General features: G+C 35.5%; 1 protein-coding gene across 1 annotated transcript; it reads left to right on the top strand.

Moving 5' to 3' along the window:
- The first annotated feature begins 561 nt into the window (after positions 1 to 561).
- Positions 562 to 16,373, top strand: SPINK9 (serine peptidase inhibitor Kazal type 9). The gene is made up of 4 exons (XM_032250493.1): positions 562 to 659; positions 1,402 to 1,433; positions 3,576 to 3,703; positions 16,241 to 16,373. Exons 1-4 carry the CDS (start codon positions 605 to 607, stop codon positions 16,371 to 16,373), a joined length of 348 nt encoding a protein of 115 aa, XP_032106384.1. The 5' UTR covers positions 562 to 604.
- The last annotated feature ends 8,590 nt before the right edge of the window (positions 16,374 to 24,963 follow it).

The raw sequence follows: 24,963 nt of genomic DNA, 5'->3' as shown, positions 1-24,963 counted from the left end.
TCCAGCTATCTCTTTACTTTTGAAAGGATATAAATATGCATTTCAGCCTCTCAGCCTTAGATACTAATGCTTCCTTTAGTAGTATAAAGTGTCCTCCAATTCTACCTACAAAAAAACTGCAAGAGCTTCTTCCAGAGTTTTCTCATAGTCACTCTATCTGAAAATTAGCACATTCCAAAATCGTTGATTTTGTAGCCTCAAGGAATTCAAATGATGCATGGTTTAATAAAGGGACAATTAAACTTACTAAACCATGGCCAAATGATTGATGGTTTTGTCTATTGCAAGCTATTGTATGAAATGAAAGATGCTACTGATTATGTATGTAATTGTAATTCAAAGCAAAGTAACCATCTCATTCTTGATCCATCAGCCTGGGTTTGGGGACTAGCTATTAAAATTGCATGTGCAATTACCTGTCTTTCACAAGAAAAGAATTTCATGGCTTGCAGACGTTTCTGACCTCTTTTTTGGTTGTGCTACTTAGAAATAGCTATTTCACAATTGAGGCAGGAACTCTTGAAAATATATAAGGCAGGATCCAAGTGAGATGGACAGGTCCCTTCTTTTCCCTGCATCTGACTGCCTTGGCCGCTTCAGCACAATGAGAACAACAGCCATTGTCTTACTATTGGCTCTGACACTTGCAACCATGTTCAGTGAGTATCTCTCATAATACTGCCCCTGCCCTTGTACTAATAGCTCATGTAGTCTTCTGCCTATGTAATTCTGGGATACATGTAATTCATCATATAAATAATAAGGGGTATCTTTTGAAATATATCTTTTGCCTAAATCAACAAATCACTAAATTACAATCACCTCAGGGGTAGAGTGGATGCTAACAGTCAGCTAAAGTCAAATGCTTATTCATGATAATACTTTGCACAATTTCTTAGGGAGATGATCATCCAGACTCTGCTTTGACTTGATATCATCATTTACGGGGAACTCATTTCTTCATAAAAAATTCAATCAATTGTTTGGTAGTATGAGCTATTCTTCTATTATTGAGTTAAAATTAGCCGTCAGAATTTTCAAACACTGATCCAACATCTATCATCTATACCTGTACACAATAGCAGACATCCTTAAATATGACTCACTTATTTCTTCTGTCTCTACTGAGCTCTGACTATGAAGTAGAAAAGATTAAGACAAACTTTTCATTCATCACGGCATCTTTTCCATCTCTTTGGCTACATTCCACTCCCACTCCAAAGAAGAAAAAAAATTTTTTTAAAGATCTGTGTGAAGAGCTTCAACTTTTGATACAATGCTGATACACAGTTTTGAAGAGAGACAGATTTTTATGAAGGTTGGAAGCTAAAGCATAAGGCAAAGATTATTTTTCTGATAAGATTAGGTTCTTCCAGAGTTTAACATTGTCTTTTCTTCCAGGTATAGAATGTGCCAAACAGACGAAACAGACGGTCAGTACATCCATCTTGATAAAAAGTCCTACTTTTATGTAATTTTAGAGTCAATATCAGAAAGGAAATATTTGATACTACACAGTAATTAAAATTCTGTATGTTTGAATATTCACATTTGTATATCAAAACTGGTTTTATCCATCTTGATAAAAAGTCCTACTTTTATGTAATTTTAGAGTTAATATTAGAAAGGAAATATTTAATACTACACAGTAATTAAATTTCTGTATGTTTGAATATTCACATTTGTATATCAAAACTGGTTTTATTTCAAAAATTGTAGGCATATCTTTCTAAAATGGAGAGAGTAGAACATGGTGGGAAGACACTAGCATCAGAGTTAGAAAGGCCTGGTGTTTAATTCCACCTTTTTGATCATGTGGCCATGGGCAACACACTTATAACATTATTCCAAGACTTGAAGCCATAATATTTGAAAAGAGCTTAGCATGGTGCCTGGTACATAGTGAATCTCAATAAGGACAAGTCATGATTCTTGTAATTTTTAAATAGGTCACAAATATCTTTTTTTTTCTAACTTAGAAAATGAAGACTTTAATTTAGCCTTCCACTCATGACTCAGGTTAGAATAATAAGTATTGTTGAGAAAATCTAGGTGTGGTAGTAAAAATCTTTAGCCAGTACTCAATTTGAATTCCACTCTAAGTCTGTTGCTTATTAACTGTTAATCCTGGGGCGTGGGAAATTTTTATGTTTGAGTCTTTTGTTTCACCTATTAAAGAAAATAATAGGGTTAAGGATATAAATGTTGGAGTCAGATGAGCCTGATTTCAAGCCATCTTTCATGATTTAGTAACTGTGAGAGAATGTAAAGGATAACTGAAAGTTATGAGCTTGGTAGTTTCCCATCATATTGTGAGTGTCACGTAAAGTCTGGCTCCCTGGGATCTGAGCAGGCAAGAAGAGGAAGGGAAATCACACTGGGATATACTTACCATGGGGCACTGCTATTTTTATTCTGCTGCACTAGCGTCTCAAGTCCTCCTGCCATTATGTCATGCATACCAATCTTTGCATCAGCTGCACTCAACTTCACCTTAGTCTGAAAACTTAGGAGTTGTATGGAAGCTGATGGATTAATTAAGTAATTAATAGAGCATATCTGGAGGGAAAAAAGGATTCAACTTTGAGTATATTCCAAGCTATGCAAGTAGAGATATTCAACAATTAGTAAAATATCATGCCTAGACCTCTCAGACAAAATGAGCTAGAGATTGAGTCTTTTGAATACAGCTTGAGTTTATGTAGACCTGAAAGAGAAACCAAAAGATAAAAAATGCTGCCTATTATTTATTCAGTATTTTCCATGCAATGTAGTGCTAGGCATTGTACACATATTTTCTTTTAACATATTTTTTTCTTACAACTTACAATGTAGTTATTATCTTTATTTTATAGGTAAGGACACTAAAGGTTAGAGAGGCTAAATAATTTTTCCAGGGTCACATAGTCAGGATTTGTATTCAAATGTGTTTGACTTTACTGTATATGCTCTTCTATATGCTGATAGATTTTTTTAAAAATACGAAAAACTTTTCTTGGGAATTGCCTACCTACTTCCATAGGCTTTCCTCTAGGAATTTAGAACACTGGTTCCCGACTACAATGTTAAGATACATTTGTCTACGTGCTGGTAAAGTATATGACAAAGTAAATTGTTACCAATAATTAGTAGTAAAAGTTTGTCAATAATCATTAAAATGGTAATAGTTATACCTATATTTCATACTTGCATTCATATTGAGCTTTTTCAGTGAAAGAGAAAAATAATAAGATAATTCCTATAGAAAATATATCACACTTCTGAGCGCTCCCATTAGAATGGTTACATCTGATAATATGCCATGTATTTTAAGAACTGATGCATTAACCAGTATAATGAGAAAAAAAAAACTATTTTAAATTAAGCTATGAGTTGGGAACCAGCTATGGTAAAGATGTTTATCAGTCATGATTTTATAACTGACATAAAATGTCTCAAAGGGGTTAGATGAGAACCAACAATTATAATAAAACACAAATGTATTGAGAGCCCTCTGAGCTTGCTTGGAAAATCCTAAATCCTGATAGTAAAGATTTGGTTGAAAGATTTAATGGTTTTTAATATTTTTTTTTCAGGTTGACTGCAGTCATTATAAAAAGTTACCACCAGGACAAGAGAGATTTTGTTATCAGATGTATGAGCCAATTTGTGGATCTGATGGCAAAACTTATAACAATGATTGCTTCTTCTGTTCTCAAGTTAAGTAAGTATTAAAATGTTTTCTTTTTCATATTTAAAGTAAAATTATATATTAAGACAAATTAGAAGGTGTGACATATGGCCAAAGGAATATGTGAATTGTATCATGGTCTCTTAACAAACAGAACCTTCCAGTTGGTAAAACTTGGGAGTCCCTGATATCATTACATCCCTATATATTCTGGAAGTAAGAGTGAATCAGAGAATTCTAAAATCTCCAAGTTGAAAGGAAATATATGGTCATCTAGTTCAATCTCCACTTGATAATCTATTGCTTAAACTTCCTCTACAGAAAAGTTACCAAGTAGTCTCACAGTCCATCTGAATTATTTCCACAGACAAGGAATGTCGTCCCTCCTACGCATCCTATCCACATGTGGTAGAATGAGCCATGTTTTTGTTCAGCTTTAGCAAGTAGGTTTGGATATGTTAGAACCCCCTAATGTCTCGTACAAAAGGGGATAATACCTCAAAAATCTGAAGAACTTCTATTTCAGAGTATTATATCTCAACAGAATATATGGTGGTGTTGTAGTAAAAATTACATTTTAAAAAATCAAATAGTCAAAAGTAGTTTAAAGATTATAAACTAATCATCTCCAAGACACATTAACATTAGCTCAAAAATTATGAAATAATGAATGATACAGTGGAATGTATAAAAACATATGTGTTGTTTTAAATATTTTCAAAATTATAGATGAAAACAAGCATCTAACATACATGGCATATTGTTCCAGTTCTTTTTTTAATAAAAGAAAAATAACAATTTTTATGAAAAGAGACTTCTAAGTGTGTCTTTCCTTTAAATTAAAAAAAATAAAATTTTTTCAGGGATAAAAATTGATTGTGATGTATTTGAGTATCATCCTTATGTAATCAGCACCAGTTTCAAAAATATTTCTAAATTGCAGTCACTCCTTTTAAAAACATCAATAAGCGGGGAAACTTGAATACATTTTTAGGATTCATTAGTGAAGTCTGGATGCTAATGAAGTGCCTATGGGCTCAGCGTTTCTCATTTGTTGCTATATTCTCTCCACAGGAAAACTGACGGCAAACTTAAATTTGTACATTTTGGAAAATGTTAAATCTATCTTGTGAGTCCAAAATATCTTTTAATGCATCTATTCACAAGAGACACATTTCTGTTCTTATATTATCTATGTCACATTGCCTACTCATCACCATATGTAGATTTCTTTGTAGAATAAAGCAGATATAAGGGAAATAAATGTGCACCTGACTCTTTTTCAGGAGGAACTGAGTTGAATATTCTAGATTTGTTTTTTACTTTTGGGTGCTATCTAATAGACCATTTTAGGGAGGAAAAAAAGGCCAATTAAGACCAGTAATAGGAACTAGAAAATTAAAGGCCCTGAAACTAATGCATACTTCTTACACAGGCTAGGAAAACAACCTAGGTACATTACTTAGTTCTTGAATATTCCTGAAATATGAACAAAAAAAGAGGGACCCTTCAGGCATAAGAATCAGAAAACACTGCTTTGCTAGATGTCTGTTGGGTTTAAGATACTGAGAGTTGCTCTGGATTGGGACTGAGCACTCCAATTGTTTCCTACCAGAGAATATATTTGTAAGATGTGGCAAGTAAAAAAAATGGTTGGTAAAGTTGTGCAACTTCTCACTGATTAGTTGACATCTCTGATATTTTTCTTTCTCTAATGTGTGATCTCAGGTCTGAAACTTGAAATTTACCTTATCCCACCATTATATCATAAGTTTTTTAAAGGCCAGAGAATATGCCTTGTAAATCTTTGCTAACCGTTTTTGTATATACTCAATCACAAATATCTATTAAAGCCTACTTTGTCAGTGTCAGTGTTCTGCCTTGGGGAATATGATGTTAAGCAGAGTAGACATGGTTTTGCCCCCTTGGAGCTTATATTCTGAGAAGGAATTTCCTTCTTTGTACAGCATGCAAAATGCTTTGTACAGCATCTTGCATAAAACTGATATACAAATATGCTTAGTAAATTGAATTAAAATTAAGCAACATTTTCATTAGATTATAACAGTTATGCATGCATTTAATATATGAAAACCTACCTATATGTTATCCATAAAGAGGGAGAAAGAGAAAATATAGTCAAGCCCTTTTTGAACTATGTTCTGGTCTTGCAAAGTCATCAGAGATTTAGGGAGCAAGACTGTCTATCAGAATGACCTATGTTAACCTCCAAAGAATTCAGGTGGAAATTCAGGTAGAATGGTATTTGTTGTTGTTTCTTTTTTTTCTTTACTTTTTTTTTTTTACTTTCAGAATGATGCAAGACCATCACGAACATTACTTAAAAACACTCTCCTTGAATTTGTTGATTGGAATTTAGGGAAGAAAAAAAAAGCACTCTTCGAAGAAAGTCTTTAAAAAATTAAAAATACTAACGTAGAATTTATTCATTCATCTTTTCACCAAATATTTATTAAATATTCACTCTTTGCCAGATGCTACTAGAAATAAATCAAAGAGCAAACAAATATAAACATTAGTCTTTTCTTCATGGAGCTTTAAGTCTAGAGAGAAAGAATTATATTAACAGTACATCAATCTTAAATATACATATTTGAAAAAACTAGACTTAGACTGGGTAATCGGGAAAGACTTCCCTGAGAAGGTAACTTGGAAGCAGAAACCTAAAGGATGGGTAGAAGGCAGCAAAAGAAAATGGTGGACAGGAGCAGTGAGTTGGAGTTGGAGGAGGTTGGCCATGGGGTTGAGAAATGAGAAGCAGCCAGGCATGGTGGTTCATGCTGATAATCCCAGCACTTTAGGAGGCCAAGGCAGGAGGATTGCTGGAGCCTAGAAGATGAAGACTAGCCTAGGCAACATGGTGAAAGGCTATCTTTACAAAAAATAGAAAAATGTTAGTTGGTGTGGTAGTATGTGCCTGTAGTTTCAGCTACTTGGGTGGCTGAGGGAGAAGGATCAATAGAGCCTGGGAAGTTCACCTGACCTGTGAGGTGGAGGCTGGCTGTCAAGGCTGCAATGAGCCAAGACTGCAGCCCTGCACTCCAGCCTGGGTGACAATGTGAGATTCTGTCTCAAAAAAAAAAAAAAAAGAAAGAAAAGAAAAGAAAGAAAGAAAACGAAAGCATCATTCCAAGCAGAGTTAACACAGAAGACTGCAATGCAGAAAAGCAGCATAGTTAGCCAATTCATGTTTTCCAACCACTCTTCCTTGTTATCTGCTCTACCATCCACTTCCCACAATCCATTTTCTAAAAGCCTTCACAGTGATATTTCTAAAACACAGAACTCATCATCCATTCCCCTGATAATACTGCTTCGGTGAGTCTCACTGCTTACAGCCCCATCAGTATCGGCCACCTCACTCACTGAACTCATGTCTCTCCATTCCACACCTTGCCCCAGACTGGTCACCACTTTCAGAGCCTCCGATGCACTCTGAAATTTTGCATGTGCTCATCCCTCTTTCTACAATTCTCTTTCCCACTTTTCCATCTCGCCAATTTCTACATCATCTTTCAGCCATAATGTCATCATCTTTAAAAAGCATTTCCTATACATTTGGTCCTCCTAAATTAGCATACTTTATATTATTTTAAGTTTAGTTCTGTAACCATCTGTTCCCACTGGCATATTGTGGACTTGCAATTGGCATGCTATAGGTGTTCAATTAATATCTTATAAATTAACTAAGTTAAATTAAAATGAATTGAATTGAACTTCTGTCAACAAATAAGCAAGGAAAGCAAGGAAACCATGTCATCTTTTCCCAGATAACTCTGAAGTTATCTGAAGGTGTCTTCACTCCCCATCCACCTCCAACATTAGAATGTATATCTATTTGCATACTGCATCAACCCAAACTCTGCTTCTTCAAGTTCCCTACAAAGAATCCACAAACATACAAAAAATAGAGAGCAATAAATGCTTTTCTAGAGATTGTGGGGGAGTCATCAAAATGGCAATTACCTTGCACAGCCCACAGCCCACAGCCCAAGATTTCTTATTACATTCCTCTCATCTCTTGCAAAACCACCTTATAAAATCCTTGTCATTTGTAACATGAAAAAAATTACCATAAAATTTTAAAGATATACAAATAAAATAAAACGAAAACAATTAAATAATTACCAAAACCTGTTGCTACAACTGAAGCCTACACAAACTCTAAGAAATCTCACTTTGTTTCATTTTTAATTAGCTCTTCCTTACATTTGAGCAAAGCACACATTAGTATACCCAATAAACCAGTCCTTGCAAAACAGGTAACTCATGTCTGTCACAGTATTGACTTTGGAATGTTGATTAACAATAAGGGTACAGATCAAGGAAATGGAATCCGGGGTTATAAATACGTCCCTTAACAAAACATATCCACATGGGCACATTCTGAATATATTTCAGAATTTCTTTTGAAAAGAACTCTAAATCCAAACACAGCAGTCAACATAAAATTAAGCTTTTTAAGAGCACCTGCTGACAAATAAGAAAAGGACTACTAGAGTTCTGCAAGATGCTTCTGGAGAGTTCAGGAAACTGGTGCATCACTCCCAGTTGCCAGACTCAAAGTGCTCCTTTCTAAAACATGACGAATTTAATACTCACAAATAGGTGTGGAGGTTAAAACAACTGAGGCCCCACCCAGCCAAGCCCTGGATGACTAATCAAAGAGTAAGCCTGTCTTTGGGTTTCTTTCTACCCTTGTGACCAGCTTCTGAATCTTATTCTGCCTTCCTGTGAAGCTCCTGGTGAGGGCTGTGTCCCCAGCCTAAGCCCCTGCCTCTGTAACCCACCCAGGAGCCTGTCCTCTGGTACTCAGCACCTCTAGGTTGTACTCCTTGCTTCTCTCTTCTCCACTTCACCACTTCTAGAATTGCAGCCCATTGGCAAACACTCTCAAAACTCTGGCCACCCTGCTGCTGTTTTGGCTGCCTGTCTGGGCTCCAGTTGTTTCTTATTTATCTCTGACATCCACAAATTGCTTGAACTACCATCTGTTTGCTGCCACGCCCTTTTGATAGCAACTTGTCCTCCCTGTCAAACTAATATTATTTATGAAGGCTGTAGAATATAATGGTTAAGAACCAAGGAGCTTTGGGCAGAGAAAGCCCTGGGGTCAAATCCAGGTTTGCCACTTCTAAGTAGCCTTGCGTTAGTGGCTTACTCTCTGCGTTTTGGTTCCTGCCTTTCAAGCCTTCCAAGTGGAGACAATAGCAGCTCCTTACAGATTAGCTTGAACTAATATGTATACAGCACATAATATTGTGCCTGGCATGTAATTATGGCATGTAATTAGCAAACAGTAAGTGGTAGATTTAAAATATAATAACAAAAGTCTGTAGTTGTAATAAGTTTGTCCCCTAAGTATATGGGTGGTTCTAATTTAGGTCTGACACTTCCCAGCATTTTCTGCAATCCCACCCTTTCACAACCACACTCCCACTTGACCCTATCCTGAGGTACAGCACTGAGAGCCTGTTAGAGCAGATAATCACAGGGATAGCCACAGAGGTCAGCAGAGTGGCTTGACTACAATGAAATTAAAAGACACAAACCCCCATTAGGGTTTCTGGAAGGACATTTAGAAACTTATCCTCAGTGTTTTTTAGGGAAAAAAATGAAATTATATATATCTTCTGGTTTTGAGCCCCTTAAGGGCAGGGAATTGGGTCTTGTTCATCCTTGTGCCTCAAATAAATATTCATTTCTCTTCTGTCTGACACATAGTAGGCAACATCTGACATATACATATGTAATTTTTAAACTGTCAGGGTTCACAACATCAAAACAAACTCTATCGTCAGGGAAAACAACATCAAAAACCAACTCTAGGCTGAGTATATTTAAAACCATATATGTAACATCCTAAGACCACAAAGAGATCTATACTGAATTCTACATTGCTTGAAAATTACAAAAGAAATCAGTATTGTTTAGCCAAGGCCAGAGATCAAAATCAGCTGAATACCTCCACAAATGAAGAAATGTTTCTAGAATCTGTGGTTGCGTGAGTGCCCTTCCTAGAAGAGAAGAGGATGGAGATAGAATTAGAGGAGAGCTGGTAGCCTGAGTAGCAGTAAAGAATGGCAGCAAGAGAAAAGTCATACAGTTTAAAAGATAGAGCACATGTGCTATTTCTTAAACTGAGTGATAGACGTATGAGCATGTGTATTATCATTATCATTATTATTTAAACTATATGTTTATTATATATGTTCTTGTGTATATATGATACATGACAAAATAGAGAAAAAATTAGAAGGACAAGGAGAAAAGAAGTAGGTGCTCAGGAATAAATTGGCCATGAATTTGAAAAAATTTACTGTGAAAAGCATCAATATATTTGCATTTAAGGTATTTTCTTAAAGATAACTTCTTCAATATCTTCAGGCCTCTTTGATCACATGGACCTTTCTCCCTTCAGGGAATTACTTTTCTACTGAAATAATAGTAAGCTGACCAGGAAATCAGTCAACATAGGGGCCTACTCTACAGAGAAAGTGATGCAGACTGGAGTAGGGCATTATGTTGCTTAACTGGGGTGAACAATTCCACTTTCTCTGTGACAGCTTCCATGAAGAGCAAAGCAAAGCATCAAGAGCATCTTCTGACAGAAACTTTTGGTCAAAGAAGACACCTCAAATACTGAACCACTGACTCAGAAATCCAAAGATTTCTGGATACCACAGACCAATTACATTTTTTATAATTATTTATTGCAAAATAAAGCAAATACCACAATAGATATTCTATCTGTTGCCAGACAAAAATCACTCACAATTTTTAAAAAATTATGTCATTATTTTAGCCCTTATCTATGTAAAGGTATAAAATTCACATATTGGCAATAATATAATAAACAAGAAGTTATATTCCATTTTACTTAATGTTAAAATGCAAGAATATTTGCATTTTTTGGTCTGTTTTTCTTTCTTCCTAAACAGCAACCTCCTAAAACAACTGACACAAGCAGTAAACATAACATTTATTTTAAAAAGTAACTACTGGAAGAGTAGTAGTGGTATTTAACAACCAGTGAGGAAGACCACCGTGATCCTCAAACGGCTTTTTAAGGAACATTAGGAAACCTCAAGTATGCTGCAGCAGCTTAATAAAGAAAAAACAGGTCCAACAAACTAGACTTCTCTACTCACACTTCAATTTGGAGATGCATCTCTTTTATATATTTTTTATACCGGGTTATGGTTAGATTCCCAGCTTCACTACTGTCTAGCTGTATGAACTTGGGCAAGTGTTTAATTTCTGGGACTCAGCTTCCTTCCTCTTCAGGTACATAGGGATCCTGTATATACCGACTTCACAGAATGTGGGTAAGCATTCAACAACTTTATGAATGAAAGCACTAAGAATATTTATGGTACATAATTAATATTGAATACGTATTAGTATTACTGTTAAAAAGTACAAAATACTGATGGCTACAATCCTCACACTCCATGCAGGAATTGCCTCTATGGGATTCCTAACAGGTATTTATGTAACTTCATGGATCCCTGGAGTGAGTAGGAGTTCATCATTTCTGGAGGAAGTAATTAATGAGGAATTTTACTACCAAAAATTCATTAAGTTAAATTGACCATGTATTATTTACCCCCTCATGTGTCCTAAATGTAGCTCTTGGGGCCACAGAGAAAAAATGTCTAATTGAGAACACTTTTGGTATTTTTAAGATAGTTCTTGTGTGTCTCCTGAGTTTACTAACATTCATTGAAGAAAATATGATACCAGGTTCTTACTAAATGCTTTATATCATGATCTCATTTAAGCCCCAAAACAACCTTATGAATACATAGCTTTTAATATCACCAGCTTGTAAACTTCTTGAAGGTAGTGTTTATAACATTTACCAGGGTATACCCTAACACATAAAATGGTAATGAGCATAGTAGGAGTTCAAAAAACCAAAAACCAAAAGTAGTAGGTTAATGAATGAGTCTTCTTTTTTCTCCCGTATGAGAAATGAGGTTCACTGAAGACAAATTATGGTGTTCAACACAAATAGGAAATAGTGGAATTATGACTGACAAGGGCACTTACTAGCTCTAGAACCCAAGCTCTTAAACACTGCTGTACTCTGTTCCCTAGGAAACATCATAATTCCTATCCCCATGGCAGCTCACCTGAACAAATTCTGGCTGTTTTATTGATTTACAGAGGAATAAACGTAAGTTCTCTGTAACCCAGCCTTTTCAGGCCTAGATGCTATGTTCATTGGAGTCACAGAGTGCCTGCCAGCCCATGAACACAAAAGGCCAGAGGAACTGCCAGTGATCTTATCATAGAGCCATAGAATGGCTCTTTAAATGCTATTGTGCATAGTCAGAGCCAAAGGGCATAAACAAAGATTATTTTGTTAAAATCTTGATTCCTGATAACTGAGTTCTTTCCAAATGTTTGGCCTAGTGAGAAGAGCAAATATTGCCCTTCCTTTAGAAATGGCAATGCAGTTGATGCTCAGTAGCCAAGTATGCCCTTTGAGACTGAACACAATGGAAGTCTCTGGTTCTTGATTCATCAAAATATATGTGGCTTCTTAGAATTAGCCATGTTTGGAAATAAGGCAATCATGGTCAAAGCATCAGGGACAGTCCAGTTTCTGTACCATCTGATTCTCAAGATATATACATGGATCCTCATTCTATTGCTTAAGAATGTTAGTGATAAAAATTGAAAGAGTTAGAGGAACAAGATAAAAAAAACTCAAAAGCCAGCATAAGACAAGAAATAACTAAGATCAGAGCAGAACTGAACGAGATAGAGACACAAAACCCTTCAAAAAATCAAAAAATCTAGGAGCTGGTTTTTTGAAAAGATAAACAAAATAGATAGACCACTAGCTGGACTAATAAAAAAGAAAAGAGAGAAGAATCAAATAGATGCAATAAAAAATGATAAAGGGGACATCACCACTGATTCCACAGAAATACAAATTACCATCAGAGATTACTACAAACAACTCTATGTTAACAAACCAGTAAATCTGAAAGAAATGGATAAATTCCTGGACACTTGCACTCTCCCAAGACTAAAAGAGGAAGAAGTTGAAACCCTGGATAGACCAACAACAAGGGCTGAAGTTGAGGCAGCAGTTAATAGCCTACCAGCTAAAAAAAGCCGAGGCCCAGACAGGATTACATCCAAATTCTACCAGATGTACAAACAGGAGCTGGTACCATTCCTTCTGAAACTATTCCAAACAACACAAAAAGAAGGAATCCTCCCCAACTCATTTTATGAGACCAACATCATCCTAATGCCAAAATTGGGCAGCGATGCAACAAAACAAGAAAACTTGAGGCCAATATCCATGATGAACATCGACGCAAAAATCTTCAACAAAATACTGGCAAACAGAATATAACAGCAAATCAAAAAGCTTATTCAACATGATCAAGTAGGCTTCATCCTGGGGATAAAGGCTGGTTCAACATATGCAAGTCTATAAACATAATCCATCACATAAACAGAATCAAAGACAAAAGCCACATGATTATCTCAATAGAGGCAGAGAAGGCCTTCAACAAAATTCAACAGCCATTACGCTAAAAACCCTCAATAAACTAGGTATCGATGGAATGTATCACAAAATAATAAAAGCTATTTATGACAAACCCACAGCCAATACCATACTAAACTGGCAAAAACTGGAAGCATTCCTTTTGAAATCTGTCACAAGACAAGGATGCTCTCTCTCACCGCTCCTATTCCATACAGTATTGGAAGTTCTAGCCATAGCAATCAGGGAAGAAAAAGAAATAAAAGAGTATTCAATTACAAAAAGAGGAAGCCAAATTGTCTCTATTTGTAGATCACGTGATTGTATATTTAGAAGACCCCATCATCTCAGCTCAAAATCTCCTGAAACTGATAAGCAACTTTAGCCAAATATCAGAATACAAAATCGATATGCAGAATTCACAAGCATTTCTATACACCAATAATAGACAAACAGAGAGTCAAATCAAAAGTGAATTCCCATTCACAATTGCTACAAAGAGAATAAAATACCTAGGAATACAACTAACAGAAGATGTAAAGGACCTCTTCAAGGAGAACTACAAACCAGTTCTCAATGAAATAAGAGAGGACATAAACAGATGAAAAAACATTCCATGCTCATGGTTGGGAAGAATCAACAATGTGAAAATGGCCATATTACCCAAAGTAATTTATGGATTCAGTGCTATCCCCATCAAGCTACCAATGACCTTCTTCACAGAACTGGAAAAAACCACTTCAAACTTCATATGGAACCAAAAGAGAACCCGCATAGCCAAAACAATCCTAAGCAAAAAGAACAAAGCTGGAGGCATCACACTACTGGACTTCAAACTATACTACAAGGCCACTGTAATCAAAACAGCATGGTACTGGTACCAAAACAGAGACATAGACCAATAGAACAGAACAAAGGCCTCAGAAGCAGCACCATACATCATACATCTTTTTTTTTTTTTTTTCTTTTGAAAGGAAGAAAAAGAATTAAAAAAAAAAAAAAAGAAAAAGAATACAGGAAAGGAAGAAAGAGGAAGAGGAAGAGGGAGAGAGAACAGGGGTGTTGCTTTATTGCCCGGGCTAGAATGCAGTCTAAAACTGGGTATGCCTGTAATTGTGTTTAATAATAGAGACATAAAAAAAAATGAGGGAATAAAATAATTAACAAGCAGCCAACCAATATTTCATTTAAACCTGTAAATACGTGTGATGTAGTACTGATAAGAGTGTATATTTTGTGTATTTAAAGTGGAGAGTTCTATGAATGTTAATTAAGTCTACTTGTTCCAGATCTGAGTTCAAGTCCTGGATATCGATGTTAACATTCTGTCTCATTGATCTATCTAATATTGATGTTGAAGTCTCCCGCTATTATTGTGTGGGGGTCCAAGTCTCTTTTTAAGTCTTATATATCTGGGTATTTCTGTATTGGGTGCATATATGTTTAGGATCTTTAGCTCTTCTTGTTACATTGATCCTTTTATCTTTATGTAATATCCTTCTTTGCTTCTTTTGATCTTTATTGCTTTGAAATCTATTTTATCAGCAAAAATTGCAACTCCTGCTTTCTATTTATTTATTTTAGCTCTCCATTTGGTTGGTAAATTTTTCACCATCCCTTTGTTTTGAGTCTTTATGTATCCTTGCATGTGAGATGGATCTGGATGTAGCATACCAATGGGTCTTGGCTTTTTTTTTTGCCAAGCCATTCAGGACATAGGCATAGGCAACAACTTCATGGCTAAAATACCAAAAGCAATGGCAACAAAAGCCAAAATAGACAAATGGGATCTAATTAAACCCCAGGGCTTCTGTACAGCAAAAGAAACAATCATTAGAGTGAACTGGCAACCAACAGAATGGGAAAAAATTTTTGCTACCTACCCATCTGAGAAAGGGCTAATATCCACAATCTACAAAGAACTAAAACAGATTTATAAGAAAAAAAAAACCCATTCAAAAGTGGGCAAAGGATATGAACAGACACTTTACAAAAGAAGACATCTATGAGGCCAACAAACATATGAAAAAATGCTCATCATCACTGGTCATTAGAGAAATGCAAATCAAAACCACATTGAGATACCATCTCACAGCAGTTAAAATGGCGATCATTAAAAAATCTGGAGACAACAGATGCTGGAGAGGATGTGAAGAAATAGGAACACTTTTACACTGTTGTTGGGAGTGTAAATTAGTTCAACCATTGTGGAAGACATTGTGGCCACTCCTCAAGGACATAGAAATAGAAATTCCATTTGACCCAGCAAGCCCATTACTCTGTATATACCCAAAGCATTATAAATCGTTTTATTATAAAGACACACACACACATATATTCATTGTGGCACTGTTTACGATAGCAAAGACCTGGAACCAACCCAAATGTCCTTCAGCAATAGACTGGATAAAGAAAATGTGGCACATATACAACATGGAATACTATGCAGCCATAGAAATCGAAGAGTTTGTGTCCTTCATAGGGACATGGATGAATCTGGAAAACAACACCCTCAGCAAACTGACACAAGAACAGAAAACCAAACACTACATGTTATCACTAATAGGCAGATGTTGAACAATTAGAACACGTGAACACAGGGAGGGGAGCATCACATACTGCAATCAGTTGGTGGGTGCTAGGGGAGGGACAGTTCGGGGTGGGGAGGCTGAGGAGGGATAATGAGGGGAGAAATACCAGATATAGGTGATAGGGGGATGAAGGTAGCAAACCACTTTGCCATGTATGTACTTATGCAACAATCATGCATGATCTGCACATGTACCCCAGAACCTAAAGCACAATAAAAAAAAGAACGCTAGTGATCTTCCCTCTAAGGAAACTTATATAAACAACTTCCAACAGAGATCACGTAGGTTCAGAGCAGGTGTTCAGTTAGCTCTCTCTCTCTATCTCCATTGATGGCACCACTGAATTCCACACTCAAAAAAGTGATTCTCTGTTAAAGAACATGGGTTACTAGTTGAGCCTTGTCAACCAAGATCAGTGAATGGGTTTCTCTGCTTTATGACCAGTCTAGAGCTTGACCTGGCAGAGTTCCGAAAGAGGGATCTGGGTATAGAATCAAGACAACTGGTGATGACAGCCTTACTGATCATTGCAGAAGACTCACATGAGAATGGCGCCATTGTAGAAAATGAGTTTTGAACCCAAGAATCCATTTTAAGACTTATTTCAGAAATTCACTAGTTTATGAGATTTTGAGAAAGTTATTTAACTTCTCTAAGTCCAATTTACTCCTCTATACAATGGCAATGACAGTAATATCCACCCCAGACTTATATGTGAGTCTAATAATATATGTGAACACAATAAGAATTATTTATGTACCATTCAAACATAAAGTAGTATTAATTTGGGTCATATTGTGTAATAATATTTCATAGGAATTATTTCCAATGATTCATTATTTTAAACCTGTTCTAGAGCCATGATCTGGGAAATAGTCATTTCTTAATAGAGATGACACATCTAACCAGGACATAATGCAAGCCTTTAATGGGTTAGGTTAATAACAGCAGGTTACTTCTTTTGCCTCCACTTTTAGCAACTTTTAGTATCATGGAAATAACAGCCTCTTTTGACTCTACTACTTTGATTTATCTTCTGAATGGAGAACCTGAGTCCAAGAAATTCTGGGATTCTTTCATCTCAGTGAGCAAGTCTGTTCTGTTTTTGTTTTTGTTTTGTTATGCATTTTTCTCTCTCCATCAAGAAATCACTGAATCACATTGTCTCAGGAATGGAGTGGAGCATAAAGCTCATCGAACCCAACTTCTCACTGTATAGGAAATTTTCCTGTGGGATCCCTGAAGGTGATCATTATCTAATCTCTGCTTTGATGCAACAACTCTCTTGTCAAATAACAGCCCATTATAGACCTGTTTGTTTATAGAATATTTTTACTTAATTGAGTAGAAATCAACATTGATTCAACTTATCATCTATGACTGACACAAGATTTTAATGGTTTAAAAATATACATTTACCTATTCCATATTTATTGAGTACTAAATATGGTCTGGCATTATTTACAAAACTCATCCTACATGATGATGATCAGTTTCCCAGACCAATACCCTTTTTCCTGTATTCTATTCTCCCCTCAACCTCTCTCAAAGAGCAACCATAGCATTCCCACCCTTACTGAGTGAATCAACTCATTCCCACCCTTACTGAGTGAATCAACCCTGATAATTATTTTAATTCAAAGCCGTGAAGAGAGCCCTATTTCAGTGGCACAGAATAATAACTGAAGAAAATAACTAGATTTTTTTTTAAAAAAAAAAGGTTTTTATTTTATTCTAAAATAAAATAAAAAGATGTGCCCCAGAGAAAATGCTCATTCCATGACATGTAGCATATAATTACTATTTTTATGTAATCTAAAAGTTGGGCTAAATTCTCAAAAATCAAAAGCCCTTTCATATATTTTTCAATATGATTTCAAGTCACTTAGAAATATATTTGATATGCCACATAATTTTGTTATGTAGCTAAGTATTTACCCATTTGAATATCAAAGCTGGTTTCAGTGAAAGAATTTTAGATTCAAATCATTATTTAATGAAGTTAACAGAACACAGTAGCCATACATATACTGGCTTTAGAGTCAGGCACAATTCTGTCGATTCCCAGCTTTGTCACCATGTGACTAGAACAAGTGACTTTGTCTAGACCTCAGTTTCCTCATTTATAAAATGAAGATAATTAGAATATCTACCTCACAGGATTTCTAGGAGCTTAAATGCCATAAGTCTTACAAAGGGCTCAGCATAGCCCTTTGCACGTTGTAAAAATTCTAGGATGGCTCCTACGTTAGGCCATTCTTGCATTGCTATAAAGAAATACCTGAGCCTGGGTAATTTATAAACAAAAGAGGTTTCATTGGATCATAATTCTACAGCCTATACAGGAAGAATGGTGCTGACATCTTCTTGGCTTCTGGTGAAGCCCCAGGGAAATTTCAGTCATGGTGGGAGGCAAAGTGGGAACAGACACACCACATGGTGAAAGCAGAAATAAGGGATTGGGGTACCACATACTTTTAAATGATGAGATCTGGTGTGAACTCAGAGCAAGAGCTCACTTACTACCAAGGAAATGGCCCAAACAATTCATGAGAGATCTTCCCCCATGATCCAAACACATCCCACCAGGCTTCACCTCCAAGATTGGGGATTACCTTTCAACATGAGATTTGGGTGGGGACAAATACCCATATTATAGCAACTACCTCGTATTATTATAAAACGGTCATATATGTCTTTACTTACCCATCAAGGGATGAAGAACATGATTTAACCTTTCTATTTTGATTCATTGTGAAAACTATTAATATATTTTACACAATTCTCATATAAGGCAATAAAAACTTTCAGTTAGTGGGCAAGACACTTACTTGTCTTTGACGCTGTGACTTGTAAGTAAAACAGTACAAACTAAGCACAGAAATCGAGATTATTAACTTTAAAGTCACAGGCTTGGGCTCAAGTAATAGGTTCATCAGCTAATAGCTATATGAACCTAAAAATTTTACTTAACTTTTCTCTGTTTTGGTTTCGTTTTCTTTAGGAAAATTTATATTCTTTACCTCAAAGGATTGCAAGAGTTAAGCAGTAAACCACATGTAGGGTTTTCAGGGTTCCTGGTAACTAGCCAGTATTGGGTAAATGTCAGCTTTTGCCATTTTGTTCTCTGAAGATGCTTGTGTTCTGTAAAAGGAGTGGCAGAGGAGTGTTTGTGAAATGATGAGTGAGTTAGTTTTGAAAAATAAGTAGGATTTTTTTCTAAGCAAGCAATGAGAGGCTGCAAATCATAGGGATTAAAGTACTTTACCTTGATTTGGGAGCAGTGAGAACTTGACTGGCACTAAAGCAAAGTATTTGTTTGAGGGTAGTGGGCACAGGTTTCATAGTGGGACTTGAGCTCTCCTAGGGCTATGAAGAGCACTGAGGTAGCTTGGGGTGGTGAAAACCAATTAACTGCATTGAGCAATTCAGTCTCCATCTTGTAGCCACGGCACTGTATATAGCATTAATAGGGAGCTTCTAAGCAGGCCTGTGCTTTAGAAAAATTTCTCTCCAGACAGAAGGAGTAAAAATAATGACAGAAAATACACATAATTCTTTTTACATGCCAGCTACTATTCTAAGTGCTTATTTCACATAAACGCATTTAATGTTCAAAACAACTGAATGAGATAGGTACTATTCCCCCATTTTACCAATAGAAAAGGTCACATAAAGGTTAAGCAATCTGCCCAAGTTTAGGTGAAATCTGAAACCAAAAATTCAGCAGCACAGTCTCTACTTTTAACCCACTACACCATACTGCCTCTGCATAGTTGTGAGGTGAAAAGATTCTGAGAAATAAAACGAGAAAGGAGAGGAGAGGGCAGGTTTCTGCTGAGTTATGGAGGATGAAGGATGGGTAGAATGAAGAGAGAGCGCAAAGGAAAAGAGTTAGGAGACATTTGGAAATTATAATGTGGGCTGACTAAAATTAGTCAACAGGAGAAAAAAGCGAGGCATGGGAGATTGGAGATAAATTTCAGAAATAGAACTGTAAAAGAGTTGACAAACTTTTTATATGCATGATTAGGAGAACTTAAATATTTAGGATTTTGTTGAAGTTTTTGGTTTGAACCATTGCTTACATGGTGACGTCATTACTTCTCAGTCAGTTTTCTATAAAGGTAGGTGCAGACTTTGTTGCCCTTAATGTGTTCCAACCCTTCGTACTTAATGTGCAATGCTGCATTACATTTTCCAAGAGATTTTGCCATGCTTGCCTCCACTAGAGTCTGTGGATGTATTTAGCCAGCATGGTGTCTTATATAATTTCAGAACCCATCCCAGTGCCTAAAAAACAGTAGGGACACAACATGTAGAAGAAGAAGAAAGTGGTAGAAGCAAGTTGAGAGGAAGAAGATGAGTTAAATTTTGGACACCTTAAGTCTGCAGATATTGCAAGATACTCAAGTAGAGTTGTTTTGCAATTGATTAGAACTTCTGAGTAGGTACTCTGGGATAGTAAAAGATACTGATGGAAATTTTGAAATCATCTGGGTTTATAACTGAAGCCAAAACTAAATATAATGACGAAAATTTAGTCCTTACTATTTGTAACACACCATACCAAGCCTAAACACGTTTGATTGCTTTTATCATTCCTCACTACAAATTATTGAGGTAGGTGTGAGGAGATCCACATTTTACAAAGAACAAGAACTTTGAGAAGGTTAGTAATTCAGAGATTTCCCTTTTTCATTTATCTCAAAGGAGGTAGATAAGACCGGATTTTTTGTCCTTACAGTCTGACAGACTTAACTGAAAAAGCCAAATCACTGGAATTAATAATACATTATTTTAAAATATAAAAATATTTTTATTAGAAGAAGCTGTCACTAACAGTGGTAATATACAAAAGATTACAAACCTACAGGCAAAATCTATTCCAAAAATTAACATTTTTGCTCCAAAGTTAAATATATAAAGGACTTATTTTCTATATTTAAGTTTTAATGTAAATTTCATTTTAGAGATTTCTTTTAGAATTTAATGTATCATATATTCCCTCTAAGGAATTGTATTCTGCTGATGTACAGGAGTTTTAGATAAATTATGTTGCTTTTCTCATAGCATAAACTGGTTACTAAGATGAGCCAGCAGATCATAAAATATCCTCTCATCAAATCTATTACTTCAATTCTTTCCCCTGGAAGCCCCCAAGTTGTCTACTGGGCCATATTAAATACTTCTAGTAATAGGAAACTCACTTTCTCTGTTTGCACAATACATTCCTGAATAGCTCTGACAGCTAGAAAGAGCTCAGATTTTTCTGTTCTTATGTGTTAAAAATTAGCAAATGGTTTAAGTGTTGTGCTAAACCTAAGACACTTTTGCTGTGCTAGAAACCTCAAAGGAGGATTTGAAGGATTTATTACACAGACAAAAATAGTCTAACAGTTTCAAAGTGATCATCTCGAAAGACACATTAGTACTATATCAAAAAAGAATCAAATTACAGTCAAATCTGAAGTACATATCCTTCATTTTAATTATTTCCACAACATACTATTTGTGAAGAAAAACAAGCATGAAATATATCTGGCCGTTTATTGAGATCCTCTCACCCCCTGAGAAAACCCTAATAATCTAGAATAAAAGGAAGCTTCTAAGTTATTTTGATATTCTTGAAAATAAGAATAAAAATAATGACAAAAGACATTAATTGAATATGGTAAGTGTTGAAAAATATTTTCATTTAATACTTATATCAGTCACTAAGATATTCTTGGGCTGCAGTCCTTCCCATTAAAATTGACAAGTTGCAACGAGTTTTCTGAGTCATTAACGGTGAAGTGTAATGCTAAGAAAATGCTTACAGGCTTAGTATTTGTCATTTGTCAATCTTTGCATGAACCAAGTATTAATGCATTTAAGTGTTTGCAAATAGGAAGGTAAAGAGGTTCTAAAACGTCTTACAGTGCATCCTGAGCAAAAGAGGCAACTATTTTTCAGGAAAAGGATGCTTTTAAGTAAAATGCTTAAAAATTATTTCTTAAGATGCCTTTTAAGTAACTGCACCTAAAGGAAAATCTTTTGAATTAAAATGATAATTTTAAGCATTGCTTAATTTGAATTTTAAGTAAAATTTTAAGTAAAATGGACCTAAATTCTTTCTAAAAATTTTGGTATGGAATTATATCTTTTGGACTTAATTTAGTCATAAAAAATGGCTAATAGATTCTTTCTCCCAGAAATTTCCCTCTTGGCTAATCATGGGAATCAGTATCTCAAGGGCCCAAAATATGTTTTTTTCTAACCTAGGCCCGGGAAATAAATCCTATAGTTTGCTTGGTTTGTGTAGATCCTTTACTAAAACCTGAAAAAATAAATTGTTTCATAAATAAGAAGACTGCAGCCTCAACTTCTGACAACCAGAAAATGTACTTTTACCAGCAACAGCTGACATCCCTTGAAATATGGCATAGAGAACTGCCCTGGATTAGGATTCTGACTCTTCCTACCCTGCCAAGTGGGTTGCTTTGAAGTGTAGAGAAAAAGAATCAACATAAAGTCATGCATATTCTATTGGGTCATTTTTTTTATTGCATTTTAGGTTTTGGGGTACATGTGAAGAACATGCAAGAATGTTGCATAGGTACACTCATGGCAGTGTGATTTGCTGCCGTCCTCCCCTTCACCTATATCTGGCATTTCTCCCCATGCTATCTCTCCCCACCTCCCCACCCACCCATCCCTCCCCCTCATTTTTTTTCAAATCTTTGCACTACTTTTTAAAATTTTTGATCCCTAAGACCAGGTCTGAAATTTGTCTTATACCCTTATTTGGCTACATAATTTTTGGAGATCAGTAAGGTGCATTGATCATCCTTAAAACTCTTTCACATATTAGTCATCAAACAAAATTATTGAATTCCTAAATGCATGGTATTGCGCTCAGCTCTGGGGATACAACAATGAACAGTATCAACAGTATTTCTGCCCTTACTGAGTTTTCTTTATGGTTGTGAAGATATGACATACTTCGAAGATATAACCCAAATACAATTCCTTATATTTGTCAATCAATAAATACTTTTTTGAATGAACAATAACTGAGTTTGAGCAGCATTTTCATTGTGTTATTTCTTACTTGAAAGTTTCCAATGGCTACTCTTTAGGAATTCAAAGAAACAAAAAAAGGTTTCTGACTTTATGGAACTTGCATCTGGGAGACAGGTAATTTGCAAAAACAAATAATACCCAAATCCAGAGGATGAACACAAAATAACAGATTCTACATAATACAGGCCATCAGAGGATGAAACAAGCACTAGCCAGGAATACTGGGAGAATGCTTTTAGAAGATATAGGCCTTACCCTGTAAATGTGACTGAAGACCGCTTCCCCATTCTGCAGCTAGAACCTCTTCTTTGATGACTTATTGACTTGCTCTCCCTCAACAATATTTGCTATCTCAATTTTTCATGCTACTACTATAATATATATTTTTTTGTTATTTGCACATTGAAATGTAATTGCTGATAAGCAAAATTCCACCACTGGAGTATGGACCTCTTGAAAAATGGAATTGCATCTAAATCATCTTCTGCCCCTGTGGCCTAAAATAGAATGTAATCGCATTTAAAGGTCACATTGAATAAACACGTGTTGAACAAATGTTAAAGATTATTCTTGAAGACATACTCTGATATCACTACAGGATATCACTGAACCCAGCCATGTATTCAACAGCCTGATAAAATAGTACCTCCTCCTTCCATAATGGGTTCCTAAATACTTGATGATGGGGTTAAAATAATAAATATTAGTGATTTCCCCAAAAAACTGAGAATATAACTGGTTACTTGATTTCTCCACAGGCAAAAAAATCTGTTATCAGGGCCTTTAATAAGATGAGGTCTCCAAAAGTAAGGTAGGACTAATAAATAAAAGCTAGGTAGTTTTCCTATCTCGGCTATTGCAAATAATACTGCAATGAACATGGGAGTATAAATAGACCTCTGAGATCCAGATTTCAGTTTCTTTAAATACATATCCAGAAGTGGGATAGCTAGGTCAAAGAGTAATCCTATTTTTAATTTTTTGAGAAATCTCCATACAGCAGACACACCAATTTCCATTCCCACTAACAATACACACAGGTTCCAACTTTTCCACATTCTTTCTAACACTTATCTTTTCTTTTTGTTTTCTCACTGATAATAGCCACTCTAACATGTGTGAGGTGTTACCTCATTGTGGTTTTGATTTGCATTTCTCTGATAATTAGTTGAGTACCTTTTCATATACCTTTTGGCTAGTTGTTCCTCTTTGGAAAAAATGCCCATTCAGGTTATTTTTCCCATCTTTAAACAGGTTGTTTGGGTTTTTGTTATAGAGTTATAGGAGTTTCTTACATACTTTGGAATTTATTCCTTATCAGATATATGTCATGCGAATCTTTTTTCCTATCATGTAGGTTGCCTTTAAATGTGTTAATTGTTTCCTTTGCCATGTAGGAGCCTTTTAATTTTATTTAATTCCACTTGTCTACTTTCCTTTCTGCTATTTGTGCTTTTAGTATCATTTCTAATCAATCATTGCTTAGTCCCATGGCTATAAGCTATTTCCCTATGTTTTCTTCTAAGAGGTTTGTTGTTAAGTCTTACATTTAACCTTTTAATATATTTCAAGTTGACTTGTGTACATGGTGTGAGATAAGGGTCCAATTTTATTCTTTGCACGTTGATACCTAATTTTCCCTATATAATTTATTAAGGGCATTATCTTTACCCCATTGTGTATGCCTGCCATTCTGTCAAAGATCAATTGACTACATATGTGTAGGTTTATTTCTGGGCTCTCTGTTCTGTTCTATTAGACACTGATAAATGAGTGAGTTTTTTAAATGTGCTACATACCGCATATATAATGATATATCATGCAACCTTTAAAAAACGAAGGAAATTCTGCCATTTGCAATACATGAATGACGTGGTGGACATTATGCTAACTAAAATAAGCCAGATAGACAAAATATCACATGATCTCACTTATACGTAGAATCTAAAACAGTCAAACTCACAGAGGCAGAGAATATAATTGTTGTTATCAGAGAATGTAAGGAAAAGGAAATGAGGGGATGTTGATCAAAGGGTACAAAGTTTCAGTTAAGCAAAATAAATAAGTGTTAAAGATCTAAGCTATAACATAGGGCCTGTGGT

This window comes from Sapajus apella, unplaced genomic scaffold, assembly GCF_009761245.1.
Source record: "Sapajus apella isolate SASKATOON/1434 unplaced genomic scaffold, GSC_monkey_1.0 scaffold71, whole genome shotgun sequence".
NCBI lineage: Eukaryota > Metazoa > Chordata > Mammalia > Primates > Cebidae > Sapajus > Sapajus apella.
This window is presented reverse-complemented; position numbering and strand designations above follow the sequence as displayed.